The sequence below is a fragment of the Chrysoperla carnea genome, chromosome 4 (assembly GCF_905475395.1).
Source record: "Chrysoperla carnea chromosome 4, inChrCarn1.1, whole genome shotgun sequence".
Taxonomy (NCBI): domain Eukaryota; kingdom Metazoa; phylum Arthropoda; class Insecta; order Neuroptera; family Chrysopidae; genus Chrysoperla; species Chrysoperla carnea.
In genome coordinates this window covers 33,564,594-33,579,143 of record NC_058340.1, presented here as the reverse complement: position 1 = coordinate 33,579,143, position 14,550 = coordinate 33,564,594, and the positions used below count along the sequence as shown (strand labels likewise).

The 14,550-nt window shown below is 30.0% G+C and overlaps 4 protein-coding genes across 6 annotated transcripts; 1 reads left to right on the top strand and 3 right to left on the bottom strand.

The window, feature by feature from the left end:
* Positions 1 to 1,942: 1,942 nt before the first annotated feature.
* On the bottom strand, positions 1,943 to 3,446 carry LOC123299058 (dehydrogenase/reductase SDR family member 4-like). 2 transcript variants are annotated; one of them, XM_044881206.1, is made up of 5 exons: positions 3,303 to 3,446; positions 3,059 to 3,236; positions 2,912 to 2,989; positions 2,391 to 2,537; positions 1,943 to 2,327 (listed from the first exon to the last, which is right to left on the bottom strand). In XM_044881206.1, exons 1-5 carry the CDS (start codon positions 3,365 to 3,367, stop codon positions 2,004 to 2,006), a joined length of 792 nt encoding a protein of 263 aa, XP_044737141.1. In that variant the 5' UTR covers positions 3,368 to 3,446; the 3' UTR covers positions 1,943 to 2,003. The 2 variants fall into 2 exon arrangements, with proteins under 2 accessions (XP_044737141.1, XP_044737142.1); XM_044881207.1 differs by having other exon boundaries at positions 3,059 to 3,231; positions 3,303 to 3,365.
* Positions 3,447 to 4,996: 1,550 nt separating this feature from the next.
* Positions 4,997 to 7,219, bottom strand: LOC123298112 (dehydrogenase/reductase SDR family member 4-like). Of its 2 annotated transcripts, none has more exons than XM_044880016.1 (6): positions 7,056 to 7,219; positions 6,812 to 6,989; positions 6,664 to 6,741; positions 6,163 to 6,309; positions 5,963 to 6,097; positions 4,997 to 5,897 (listed from the first exon to the last, which is right to left on the bottom strand). In XM_044880016.1, exons 1-6 carry the CDS (start codon positions 7,118 to 7,120, stop codon positions 5,727 to 5,729), a joined length of 774 nt encoding a protein of 257 aa, XP_044735951.1. In that variant the 5' UTR covers positions 7,121 to 7,219; the 3' UTR covers positions 4,997 to 5,726. The 2 variants fall into 2 exon arrangements, with proteins under 2 accessions (XP_044735951.1, XP_044735952.1); XM_044880017.1 differs by having other exon boundaries at positions 4,998 to 5,897; positions 6,812 to 6,984; positions 7,056 to 7,118.
* Positions 7,220 to 8,867: 1,648 nt separating this feature from the next.
* LOC123298110 (dehydrogenase/reductase SDR family member 4-like) lies at positions 8,868 to 10,528 on the bottom strand. Its single transcript, XM_044880015.1, has 6 exons — positions 10,282 to 10,528; positions 10,040 to 10,217; positions 9,902 to 9,979; positions 9,686 to 9,832; positions 9,487 to 9,621; positions 8,868 to 9,423 (listed from the first exon to the last, which is right to left on the bottom strand). Exons 1-6 carry the CDS (start codon positions 10,377 to 10,379, stop codon positions 9,253 to 9,255), a joined length of 807 nt encoding a protein of 268 aa, XP_044735950.1. The 5' UTR covers positions 10,380 to 10,528; the 3' UTR covers positions 8,868 to 9,252.
* A 1,878-nt stretch (positions 10,529 to 12,406) lies between these two features.
* Positions 12,407 to 14,437, top strand: LOC123299065 (ganglioside-induced differentiation-associated protein 1). The gene is made up of 4 exons (XM_044881216.1): positions 12,407 to 12,501; positions 12,750 to 12,942; positions 13,234 to 13,614; positions 14,143 to 14,437. Exons 1-4 carry the CDS (start codon positions 12,436 to 12,438, stop codon positions 14,430 to 14,432), a joined length of 930 nt encoding a protein of 309 aa, XP_044737151.1. The 5' UTR covers positions 12,407 to 12,435; the 3' UTR covers positions 14,433 to 14,437.
* Positions 14,438 to 14,550: the final 113 nt, after the last annotated feature.

Below are 14,550 nucleotides of genomic sequence, written 5' to 3'. Positions count from 1 at the left end.
TGTTGCGTTTAGGTTACTTATATCGTTGAAAAAATTGTTTTAAGGTAGTACCTACACGAAAGTGATATTCCAAGAATTTCTCAAAACTCAGAATATAAAATATTTAATTCATAATACACTTGCTGTTAAAATTAGAAGATGATTTACCATGCCATACATGAGATATTAGCAATTAAAAGTGACGCAATTTGTACGTGTACATGGGAGAAGTGTATAAAAATACACAAATTTACAAATATTATATTTATTTACCAATGAATGACGTCCACCATCTCTATGAAAAACTAATATAATGTAGAATACTATATTTAGAAAATATATAAATAAAAATAAAAATTATTTACCATATAGTTTCGATAAAAAACTTAAATAAATAACTCGTTTTAGCGATAATTTTTGTGGAAAGCATATAAAAACTAATGTTAAATGTATATATCAAAGTATGTGTGTGTATACGAATAGAATATATAATTGTGTGTAACTACAGTCTGTTGAAAATAATATATTGTATATGTATAATAGTCATAGCACAGTTAACGCACTGAATGATAGTATTAGTCCAAAACTTTTTGACTGGACGGTCGCGGAGGAACTACCTTAAAACAAGCATAAATACTTCACATATTTATTTTTCTTTACAAATTTTACTTTTCTTTTGAATACAAGATTATTTATGTTGTCCATAGACGTCAACCATATGTCAAACATGTTTCCATGCTTACAAACGAATCAAAAACACTTAAAGAAGGCTTTGAGCATACTTTCAGCATGCACCTAGTTAACAGCCAATAGAAAGTAGGCACAATGTTACCCTGCCTCTTCCCCCTAAGTGAGACTCATCCCACTCGGTTATACTCCATCCCTCTTAAAATATTGCTATTCGTTGTGTGCGTAGTCATGGTAGGGATAATAAAATCGATGCCAGCGCTTTAAGTGAAAAATTTTGGAGATAAAGTGGGCTGTTATGACTAATTTGCAATTATTTACATGTTAATGATATAGAAACTGTCAAATTAAAATGATTGAAAAACACTAATTAATTAAACTTAATGCATTAAAAATTGTGAAAATAAGAAATCAAATTGTACAAATATTATTTTTCAAATGTTAATTATCGTAATTATTTATTTAAATTTGTGAAACAAGAATATTAAATTTTAAATGTAAGTTTTCAATGCAATCCACACAATTATATATGCATCCATTAATTCTATAATTAAAGTAGTGTATCGTTGTCATGGAAACGAAATTCACGCTCGGAGCGAATATCCATCAATAAGACCGATTAAGAGAGAGTGTAGATGTTTATGAATGTATATATTTATGCACTCAAATCTAGACTCTTCTCTCTGAAGCGTGCTGATTTTTACGACACAAATCATTGGCAGTTTCTGTCTAATCTTTGGTTGATTTACAAATAGACGTAGTTCGTTCAAAATTCGTTCGACAAAGTTGCTAGCTTCTGTCTAATCTTAACTTTGATTTAAAATAGATATAGTTCGTTCAAAATGAAATGAGATTGTCAGAGAGTGTATATTTCATTTCATTCTGAACGAGCTATATCAAATTTGTTGCAGAAACTATCAACTTTGTCTGATTAGCCAATGATTTGTGTGATAAAAGTCAGCAAGCTTCATTGCCTGTCACTTAAATTAGAGATACAAAAGCCTGTACTTAAGGTCTATGAAATGGTGAGATAAATCTACGAGAAGTATATTTTAAATAGAGAAGCATTGTAACTAAAAATGTGGGTTCTAAGAATTTGTCTTAAGCCGTGTGTCCACTAGACGACCTACCAGTAAGGACGAGGAAAAATAATAAAATTTCAATAATTGACAAGATATTAGAACATAAAAGTTTTCTTGTTTTAAAATGTGATATAAATTATAAACAATTTTTAAATTAAAAAAAGTAAAACACAAAAGTTATCGTTTTTTCTTAAATTTTTTATTATCCAATAAACGGAACATTCTAATCGAATAAAAACAATTTTCATGAATATTTTATAATCTACAATCAATTCCACCACCCGCAGCTATAGTTTCTCCTGTTATATAAGAAGCATCATCTGAAACTAAAAATGCCACTACTGCTCCCATTTCCTCAATTGTACCACTTCTTTGCATTGGTATTCTTCCCACGGAACTTGTCATGTTTAATTTTGAATTTCTTTGGTTTAGATTTGAACTTACGTCTGTGGAAAATTTAGTTTTAACTATACCGGGGGCCAAACAATTGACTCGAATGTTTTCAGTAACAAGTGATTTCGCTGCTGCTTTTGTTAAACCTATTAGTGCCGTTTTACTTACAGAATATGCACCTATGTACTAGAAATATTTACAATATATAATAAATTCATTAATTTAATTTATGTTTTTGGTGGTACAAACCGGGTATGGATGCAATCCAGCAATTGATGATACGAAAACAATATTACTGCCTTTACGTTCTCGTAAATATGGAAGTGCTTCTTTGGCAAGAAGGAAGGAGCACTTAACGTTTACATGAAACATTTCATCCCAAGATGATTCATCAGACTAAATTATAGAAAAACCAAAATAATTATAGATATGGTACACATAAAATCGGTCTAAACAGAGACTCTAGATTTCACTCTGGAGAAGTCATAGAGATATGACAGATAGAGAACGCTAGCCTTTAAGTGGATGCGAAGCGAGAAAGAAGATTGCCAGTGAGTTCTCCTGTGTCCTTAACTAATACATATACTTATACTTTCTAATACATATAATAAGCATATATGTACATATGATTATGACAAGGACACAGGGGGACTCACTGACAGTCTTCTCTCGCTTTGCATATCGCATGTAATTAGAAGTTAGCAGACCCCTGGCGTTCTCTAACTGAATTATATCTATGGGAAAGTGGCAAATATTATTTTGATACCTACTTCTAAAACATATCCAAGTTTTGGATTAATACCAGCATTAGATACTAAAATATCAATACCTCCAAATTTTTCTTTAGTCTACAAAATTTTCAAAAAGTTTCATAATATAATAAAAGAAAATTGTTTAAGTAAAAATTATACACTTACATTTTTGAATAAAGATTGCCTGTGTTCCGCATTAGTCACATCACAAACTTGTCCTGATACCGACAAACCTTCATTTGTTAATTTTTGTACAGATTTAATCACATTTTCTTCTTTGCGACTGCTAATCATTACCTTCGCACCTTCTTGAGCTAATCTTCTAGCAATGCCATAGCCTATACTATATATCAATAAGAATTATTTCAAGAGAAATTTTTAAGAAACTGAATTTAGAAAAACTAGATACCCTTCTGTAGAGGCTGTTACTACAGCAACTCTTCCTGTAAGGCGATTTGAAGAAATGGAATTCATTTTTCCGAAGTAAATTCTGCGACAATTCTAGCGTATTTATATGCTCTCCAATTTTACTTCAAACTAAGTAATTATAATTTAACTTATACAAAAAATCGACTTTGTTGTTTCTGTGTGGCAAATTTTCTTTCTTTAGTAATTTTTGAATACTTATTTTTCGAATAATGTACTTTACAAAAATGGATTAAACTGATGTGGCAGATTGAGTTTTATTGCAAGAAATTTAATGATTCTTTAGTTATAACAATTATATACAAAAGCAATAAAAGATAAGATTATCAGAAATTATTTTATTGTGTCCTAAATTGATTTTTTGGATACTCATTTGCCTCAAAATGATTTTTATGAGTGTGTAGAACAAGATCAAATTGATTTGAAAAGTGTTCTTTTAACATGCGCGAGCTTAGAAGATCGCTGAAGCTAATTCTGCTGAAAAATAATGAAATTTGAAAAAACAGCCATTGTACTACCTTAATTTTGGGTTATTCGAAGCCACACAAAAATGTCTGATGCTGGTCAATCCTGCTAAGGAAAACTTTATCTATTTATTTTAATTATATGCTCTTTATAGTGATTACCTGGGATTTAATAATTTAGGTTTTCTATATTTGGATATATTATTTTGGGCTTGTTTTGGCAACTAAAAAATTTTTTTGAATATCAAATAAAATGCCTTTGTATAAATATTGCTGTGTAGCTGAATGTAAATCAGTAATAAATGTTATTTTACAAGAATTTCCTAAGGCAAAACAAAAATTTAAAAGTAATGAGAAATTAATAAACCGAAAGGAAAGTATGACTAAACCAGATATTTTAACAACAATGCTAGCTCACATCAAGAATAATCATTCTTTTAAAATAGCGAAAAGAATCAGCTGCTAAAAGTACGCTTCACAATAATTCACAATAATTCAAAATTTCCATAAAATAAATATTCTATAACCGATCTATAATATTTTTATTCAATGAAAATGATCAGCTCGATGACTTGATGAACGGTTCATTTTATTACTACCGTAGAGCTGAGATCTTAAAAATATTCTTGGATAATTCTTGTAAATTGTACCGTTTTGAATTTTATAAAATAGACTAAACTAAAATAATTAATAACTGAATAACTGAATTGAAAATTTTTTGTCTTGAAGCTGAGGCAGACTATTTAAGTAAAGAAATATTTGACCGGGTACCAGCAAAGCTACTTGCCGTGTAAAAAACGCTTTTATGTTATATAAACGGTAAAATATAACATAAAATTTTACTTTTTATTTCAGACTTTGATTTAATTTGATATAGGAATTAGTGAAGAAAACAATTTAAAATTTAATTAATAACAAATTATTATAAAATTTTTTACACTGTAATTTCAATTGACATAGGAAAATCAATATAACAAAATTTTTAAATTACAAAATTAAAATACAGCGCGTCTACTTAAGTTGGCTCCACATGGAAAACTTTTGATTTTAATGCTAACGAAAAAAAAAAAAATTATTCTTAATACAAAAATCAGCTTTCGAAAATATTAAACATTCAGCTATTCATTTTTGACAGCGAATATACAGAGTACAGGAATATTAATGGTAGTTTTGAAATGTCCATTTAGAACAGAAATCAGTCCTGAGATATCTATGAGTATATTAAAAAATTTTTTTGAAAGTCAATAACATGTATGGAACGCGAAGGTGGATACGTTGAGGAAAAAACGAACTGAAGATAAATATTTAGGAATGAATTGTTAACGATGGGAATGTTTTGACTATTTCAATTTTAAATTAAATTTTGCAAATCCTACTTGTAAAACAAGTTATCTGATATCCTAATTAACCAGTCATCGTACTTCAAATGTTTATTTGCTGATTTGACACATTTAATGAATGAATATGTAACAAAATAATCAATGCAGAAAATTTATTTTTCACTCATTACATTACAAATAGTTACTATTATTGACGTAACAACTGTTATTTCCAGTTCGTTTTTTCCTCCAAGTATCTACATTCGCGTTCCATACGTCTAATTGTTATATTCTTTTACAAAATTCTTTAAATACACTCCTACATATCTCGGGAATGATTTCTTGAACGGTTTTGTCCTAATATGGTCTACATTTCTAAACGATCATTGACATTCCTATCAAACTTTTTGTTGTACCCTGTACATTCGATATCAAAAGTAAATATAGCTGAATGTTAATATTTTCGAAAGCAGAGATTTTTATAAAGAATAACTTTTTTTCGTAAACCTTATAATAAAAAAGTTTTCAATATGGAGCCAACTTAAGCAGCCTCGCTGTACAAAAGTTATTGTCGTTCCTTAAATATGTACAACACCATAATCAAATTTTTTCAATTTCTATAATTTATAATCTACTATGCATTCCACCGCTTGCAACAATAGTTTCGCCCGTAATATAAGATGCATCATCTGATACCAAAAATGCAACAACTCCGCCCATTTCTTCAATTGTACCAAATCTTTGCATTGGTATTTTCTCTAAGGATGCATTGCGGGATATTTCATTATCTGTAATCTGTTTATAATTGATAATATTAAGAATTTAAACCATTAAATTTGATGGCCTAATTTTAAACTTACTGGCGATGAAAATTTTGTTTCAATAATACCCGGTGCCAAACAATTAACTCGAATGTTTTCAGTAACAAGTGATTTCGCTGCTGCTTTTGTTAAACCTATTAGTGCCGTTTTACTTACAGAATATGCCCCTATGTACTAGAAATATTTACAATACATAATAAATACATTAATTTATTTAATTTTTTTGGAGGTATACAAACCGGGTATGGATGCAATCCAGAAATTGATGATACGAAAACAATATTACTGCCTTTACGTTCTCGTAAATATGGAAGTGCTTCTTTGGCAAGAAGGAAGGAGCACTTAACGTTTACATGAAATATTTCATCCCAAGATGATTCATCAGACTAAATTAAAGAAAAACCAAAATAATTATAGATATGCGGTACACATAAAATTGGCCTAAACAGAGACTCTAGATTTAACTCTGGAAAAGTCATAGAGATATGACAGATAGAGAACGCTAGCCTCTAAGTGGATGCGATATGCGATGCGAGACAGAAGTTTGCAAATGAGTTCTCCTGTGTCCTTGTTTAATACATATACTTATACTTACTATTACATATAAAAAGTTTACATGTACATATGATTATGACAAGGACACAGAAGAACTCATTGACAGTTTTCTCTCTCGCTTCACATATCGCATCTGTATTATCCAAATCTATGGTAAAAGTGGCAAATATTATTTTGATACCTACTTCTAAAACATATCCAAGCTTTGTATGAATACCAGCATTAGATACTAAAATATCAATACCTCCAAATTTTTCTTTAGTCTATAAAATTTTCAAAAAGTTTCATAATATAATAAAAGGAAATTGTCTTAAGTAAAAATTATACACTTACATTTTTGAATAAAGATTGCCTGTGTTCTGCATTAGTCACATCACAAACTTGTCCTGATACCGACAAACCTTCATTTGTTAATTTTTGTACAGATTTAATCACATTTTCTTCTTTGCGACTGCTAATCATTACCTTCGCACCTTCTTGAGCTAATCTTCTAGCAATGCCATAGCCTATACTATATATCAATAAGAATTATTTCAAGAGAAATTTTTAAGAAACTGAATTTAGAAAAACTAGATACCCTTCTGTAGAGGCTGTTACTACAGCAACTCTTCCTGTAAGGCGATTTGAAGAAATGGAATTCATTTTTCCGAAGTAAATTCTGCAACAATTCTAGCGTATTTATATGCTCTCCAATTTTACTTCAAACTATGTAATTATAATTTAACTTATACAAAAAATCGACTTTGTTGTTTCTGTGTGGCAAATTTTCTTTCTTTAGTAATATTTGAATACTTATTTTTCGAATAATGTACTTTACAAAAATGGATTAAACTGATGTGGCAGATTGAGTTTTATTGCAAGAAATTTAATGATTCTTTAGTTATAACAATTATATACAAAAGCAATAAAAGATAAGATTATCAGAAATTATTTTATTGTGTCCTAAATTGATTTTTGGATACTCATTTGTCTCAAAATGATTTTTATGAGTGTGTAGAACAAGATCAAATTGATTTGAAAAGTGTTCTTTTAACATGCGCGAGCTTAGAAGATCGCTGAAGCTAATTCTGCTGAAAAATAATGAAATTTGAAAAAACAGCCATTGTACTACCTTAATTTTGGGTTATTCGAAGCCACACAAAAATGTCTGATGCTGGACAATCCTGCTAAGGAAGACTTTATCTATTTATTTTAATTATATGCTCTTTATAGTGATTACCTGGGATTTAATAATTTAGGTTTTCTATATTTGGATATATTATTTTGGGCTTGTTTTGGCAACTAAAAAATTTTTTTGAATATCAAATAAAATGCTTTTGTATAAATATTGCTGTGTAGCTGAATGTAAATCAGTAATAAATGTTATTTTACAAGAATTTCCTAAGGCAAAACAAAAATTTAAAAGTAATGGGAAATTAATAAACCGAAAGGAAAGTATGACTAAACCAGAAATTTTAACAACAATGCTAGCTCACATCAAGAATAATCATTCTTTTAAAATAGCGAAAAGAATCAGCTGCTAAAAGTACGCTTCACAATAATTCAAAATTTCCACAAAATAAATATTCTATAATCGATCTATAATATTTTTATTCAATGAAAATGATCAGTTCGATGACTTGATGAACGGTTCATTTTATTACTACCGTAGAGCTGAGATCTTAAAAATATTCTTGGATAATTCTTGTAAATTGTACTTTATTTAATTAATAACAAATTATTATAAAATTTTTTACACTGTAATTTCAATTGATATAGGAAAATCATGATAACAAAATTTTTAAAATACAAAATTAAAGAACAGCGTGTCTACTTAAGTTGGCTCCATATGGAGAGCTTTTTTATTTTAATGCTTACGAAAAAAAATTTTTCTTAATAAAAAAATCAGCTTTCGAAAATATTAAACATTCAGCTATTCACTTTTGACAGCGAATATATACAGAGTACAGGAATATTAATGGTAGTTTTGAAATGTCCATTTAGAACAGATAATAAGGGATATAACTCATGAACAAGATATCACCCCTGAGATATGTAGGAATTTTGAAAGGTCAATTACATGTATGGAACGCGAAGGTGGATACGTTGAGAAAAAAACGAACTGAAGATGACTGTTTAATTAATAACTAGGAATGAATTGTTAACGATGGGAATGTTTTGACCACTTCAATTTTAAATTAATTTTTACAATTTTCTTGGAAAAATTTTCCTGCTTGGAAAACACGTTATCTGTCATCCTCATTAACCAGCAATCGTACTTCAAATGTTTATTTGCTGATTAGTCACATTTAATAAATCAAAATAGTTAATACAAAACATTTATTTTTCATACATTACATTAAAAATATAATTACTATTATTGACGTAACAACTGTTATTTTCAGTTCGTTTTTTCCTCAAAGTATCTACCTTCGCGTTCCATACGTGTAATTGTTATATTCTTTTACAAAATTCTTTAAATACACTCCTACATATCTCGGGAATGATTTCTTGAACGGTTTTGTCCTAATATGGTCTACATTTCTAAACGATCATTGACATTCCTATCAAACTTTTTGTTGTACCCTGTACATTCGATATCAAAAGTAAATATAGCTGAATGTTAATATTTTCGAAAGCAGAGATTTTTATAAAGAATAACTCCTTTTCGTAAACCTTATAATAAAAAAGTTTTCAATATGGAGCCAACTTAAGCAGCCTCGCTGTATAAAAGTTATTGTCGTTCTTTAAATATGTGCAACACTATATAATCAAATTTTTTCAATTTCTATATTTTATAATCTACTTTGCATTCCACCGCTTGCAACAATAGTTTCGCCCGTAATATAAGATGCATCATCTGATACTAAAAATGCAACAACTCCGCCCATTTCCTCAATAGTACCAAATCTTTGCATTGGTATTTTCTCTAAGGATGCATTACGGGATATTTCATTATCTGTAATCTGTTTAATTAATAACATTAAGAATTTAAACCATTAAATTTGATGACGTAATTTTAAACTTACTGCCGATGAAAATTTTGTTTCAATAATACCCGGTGCCAAACAATTGACCCGAATGTTTTCTGTAGCAAGTGATTCCGCTGCAGCTTTCGTTAAACCTAATAAAGCTGTTTTACTCACGGAATACGCTCCTAGAAGCTAGAGAAGAAAATCATTACATCAGCTATAGCAAATTTACTAATTTTAGTTTGAAGGAACGAACCTGGAATGGTTGCAATCCGGCAATCGATGATACAAAAATAATGCTACCACCTTTACGTTCTCGTAGATATGGAAGTACTTCTTTTGCAAGAAGGAAAGAACTCTTAACGTTCACATCAAAGATTTTATCCCAAGATGGTTCATCACACTAAATTTAAAAAAAAAACTTTAGTGAAAGTAATTTATGCAATTGATAAATTTCAATTTTAGTACTAACGTCTAGAACACTTCCAACAGAAGGATTAGCAGCCGCATTGGATACCAAAATATCAATACCTCCAAATTTCTCCTTAGTCTGAAAAATTTCCAAAAAGTTTCATAACAAATTAGATTCTTTAAAATGTACGCCACTTACATTTTTGAATAAAGATTGCCTGTGTTCTGCATTCGATACATGACAAACTTGTCCTGCTACCGATAATCCTTCGTTTGTTAACTTTTGAACAGTTTCATTCACTTTCTTTTCTTTACGACTGCTTACCATTACCTTTGCACCTTCTTGAGCTAATCTCCTAGCAATAGCATAACCTATACTATAAATTAATATGAATTATTTAAACAATTATTAAGAAAAGACTTTAAAAACAATTTAGATACCCATCTGTAGATGCTGTTACTACAGCAACTTTCCCCGAAAGACGATTTGATGAAATTGTACTCATTTTTCGACTAAAATTTTGGAATACTTTCAGCATACTATGAAATTTTAGTTATGCTTGAGTTATTATTTATGATAAAATTCAAAATATAATAAGCTGTTTTTTATATTTTATAAATGCATAATCATTGCTCTCGACTGAACAAACTTTGTAAATATATGTACTTTGAACTGGCTTGGATTAAACTGACATGACATAAGTTTTTTTGCGAAACATATAATAATTACCAATAGGTTCAATGTGAATGGTAGATAACAGATTATTAGAAAGTTATTTTAATAAACTTTTAAGTTTGGAAATCATTAACTTTCTTAAAATGTCATTGTTACGAAACTATAATTTAAATAATAGCGCCAATTTTATCATATGTGACCATTGACGTTTGTAAAGTATAAAGTCAATGTATGTGACAGACGTAAAATAATTGATTGTTGTAGACAATAATAGTATCGGTAAATTAATGTGCCTCTCTGTCCCTATTATTCGGAACAATTTTCGTTTAGTATCGATGAAGTGTACTGGATGTTTATATATTGAGCAAAAACTTTTTGGAGAAAACGCGGGTAAAATTTGATGATGAAGACTCGGCTTTTTGTCTCATTTTTAAAAACAATTCGTGACACTTTTTTCATTATTACGTAACAAACGGATGAGTAGGGGTTTGAAGCCAAAAAGCCATTTCGGTGTATAATTTTATGACGGTTTGGGTTAATTTTGTACGTAAAGATCCACTATAACCTCACCCCGTCATCAATTGCGACTTGATTAAAGTCGCAAATTTCATTTTCTGTACAAAAATTTATCCCCAGTCTACTTTTGTAGTCTAAATTAAAATTACTGAAAACGGGTTCACTTCCTGTTTCATTTAGTACAAATTATTATCGCCAGTTTCCAGAGTGGCAACTTCCTGTTATCTGATTATTTTGATTGATCCAAAGAGCATAGGGTAGAGGAGAAGCAGCCCATATGAGCTAATGTAAAATCGTAGTATACGAGTTTCAGCGCCTCTACCGAGTAAGGCTTTTAAACTTAATAGATAATAGTCGCCCCCGCAAAGTAGTTAAACTTAATAGTCATACCCGCAAAGGCCTACAAACTTAATAGTTGATCGCCACAGACTCCAGATGTCACTTAAAATTATATTCCTGCTTCTTCTCTACCCTATACTCTTTGGATTGATCTTTAAAAATGGTAAGTACAAGTATTGCCATCCGGTAGTCTAAATTGGAACTACAGAAAACGGGTTCACTTATCTGTTTTAATTAGTACGAATTATTATCGTTAGTTGGCAGGGTTATAACTCTCAGTTATCCAATTCTTTGCAACTTTTTTTTGACAGTTTAAAAATATTACATAACTTTTTTTATTTGTTTATAAAAATAAAAGAATCTCTACATTGCCAATGAGTATTTGAATTATAAATTTATTAATGTCGTGAAAAAAAAATTTCCAAAAAATTCTACGAGATGATGGAATTACATAATTTGGATTTTTTGATGCTTAATTATAAAAAACAAATTTACATACAATCAAATAAAAAGGTAGCATACAAAATAAATTGAACTACAAGAGATATTAATGCTCACCATTCTAAATATGATACGGCTCTTGACTGATGCATACTCAATGGTTGCATGTACGGAAAAAACTTTAAAAAAAAGTGCGCTTTAAATATGACGCTCGAGACGAACGTTTTTGTGTCTTGCTTAAAAAAATTGTAGCCAGCTACTATAGATACTGCAGTAAGCAAAGGCCATTTTTACTCTTGTGGGCTTTTTTTTGACAAAACGTAACCAATATAGAGTTGAGTAGAATTATGAAACCAATCTCTTTACCTCTCGTACACTCTCTACTATTTATTACTAGCAAAGGAATATATCGTTTAGTAGCAATAGAAGAATCGCTATACTAAATGAGTTTTCTCAGGTTTCACTCATTTACAAAATGCAGAAAACTTTACGTTGAAAACTTTAAATTTAATATAGAAATGTAAAATAGTATTTTTATCGAAGTATAAACAATAAAGATTTATTGAAATTAGGTATGGAAGCAAAAACTGAAAATGAAACCAAAAGCTGTTTATATAGAAAATATGCGAATTCCAGCTAGCAAACAACTTAGACTTTATTATAATCCATATTCATATTCTTCTCAAAAGGTAATGTATCTTTTCGAATTACTTCAAATTGATATTAGATACTTGGAGATTTTTGGCTACTTAAGCTAAAAAGGGGAGTATGAGTATGTTTGGGAAAGTATGATAATATATTTCGGCAATATTTCTCCTGTTTGAATTACCAAAGCTTCTGGTATCAATTTGAAGTTTCCGATTGCTTCAGTTTCCGGAAGCCCAGTCAAAATATGTTTAAATCGACTTTATTATAGGAATCTTAATAAATATCCTAGGTCCTCATTGCATTGCATGAAAAAAATTTATCATTTCAAAGTTATATAATAGATGTAACGAAATCAAAACAATATGATAAATGGTTTTTACAAATAAGTCCAAATGGAGAAATTCCGGTTTTACAGGATGGTAATCGAATAATCACCCATGCAAGAAATATAATTAATTATCTTGACGAATGGCATACAACGGGTAAATCATTTAAGACCGGGTGGAATTTTTAATGACGATACCTGATTGAATCGTAAACGACTAACGCTATAGATAGAATATTGGATAGAAGAAGGTCTTCGAATGTATCCGTTTACGTGATTTTTATCCTAGTCTCCATAGTCGACGTATTTCTAACTACAATTTAGCAACTCATTATTGATTCTATCACAAAAATTTATTTAAAAAAAAACCTTCACCTATTCAATATCTTATGACAGGTCGCTATCTGTGTGCAGGACACTTTTAAGCTTTACTGTTCAATTTTTGTAGAATTAAATACTGAGTTATTCCCTAAGGATTTAGAAACTATAAAAAAAGCAACACATTTTCGGAATATCATTGATGAAATACCAATCACAATTTTAACCGTTGGATCATTTATTCATAAAATATCGATTGAAGATCCCAAACCACCATTTACTTGGTCCATTATACAGTATATAATTAATGGAGAAAAACAAGCGTCAACATATGTGCACAAAAAGGCCGAATTATATCCAGAATTTCGTGGAAGCCTTCTAAATAAAGCCGTGTACTTAAAAAGTCAACATGATCAAATTGTAAATTTTCAAGAATTCAAAAAAATTATTACGAATTGTCATGACGTATTCGATCAAATCGAAGCTGAGTTATCAACGAATTCGGTTGCTAGTAAGTATATCGAATAACTACTATATCGAAAAGAGTAGAATATCAACCGCTTTCTGATAAGTGGATATATATTGGCTAGCGAAATGAGAGTTCGTATCCTACTTGCTACTAGATCAAAGTGGGTCTAAGATTTAAAAGTGAGAGATCGCCATTGTTCTTTAGAGTGTTCTTTTATATATTACGTAGCCTCATTACAAAAATTTTATGATAAGAAATGTAATATATTTGTTACAGAAAACACAATCAGATTGATCTGAGTACCGGACCACTCTGGCGTTAAAGAGCAGACTCGTTGGCACGAGAGGCGTCGTCTCAAACACTCCTTTCACCTGAACCTGTCAATCCCGGCGGAGAATTTGTGGGCTTCTTGCATGACGTCTGGCCTCGATAGAATCCTTGATTCGGAGACGTCCCACCTCCGGGTGACAGGTTGTTCTTAAGGAGGGCACAGAAAATACCCTTGGTCTAGGTGCTAGGGACACAATTGCAGTACCTCTCCTATGTAAAATTATTATTATTATGTTACAGAAAAAGAATTTTGGCTTATTAATGAAACATTCACGACCGTCGACATAAGTTTATCCGTATTATTGGAACGAATATATAATATTGGAATATCAAAATTATTTTGGGGCAATGGTAAACGACCAAATCTTGCAAAATATTTCGAACGTGTACGAAAACGTACATCTTTTCAAAAATCAATGCCGACACGCTTGATGAATTTCCAAATGATGTATGGATTAAAAGTATGTCTGGCATATATTACAGGACTTACATGCACATTAGGTGTAATGCTTTCAAAACGTTACAAATAAAATTCTTTCAGGATTGATTTAGGTTCAATTAGCTACTAAAATAAATACTTTTACAAAAAACAATTTATAAAATTATTTATTGTAATGTGATGAACAATCCGTAATTTATTATAATAAT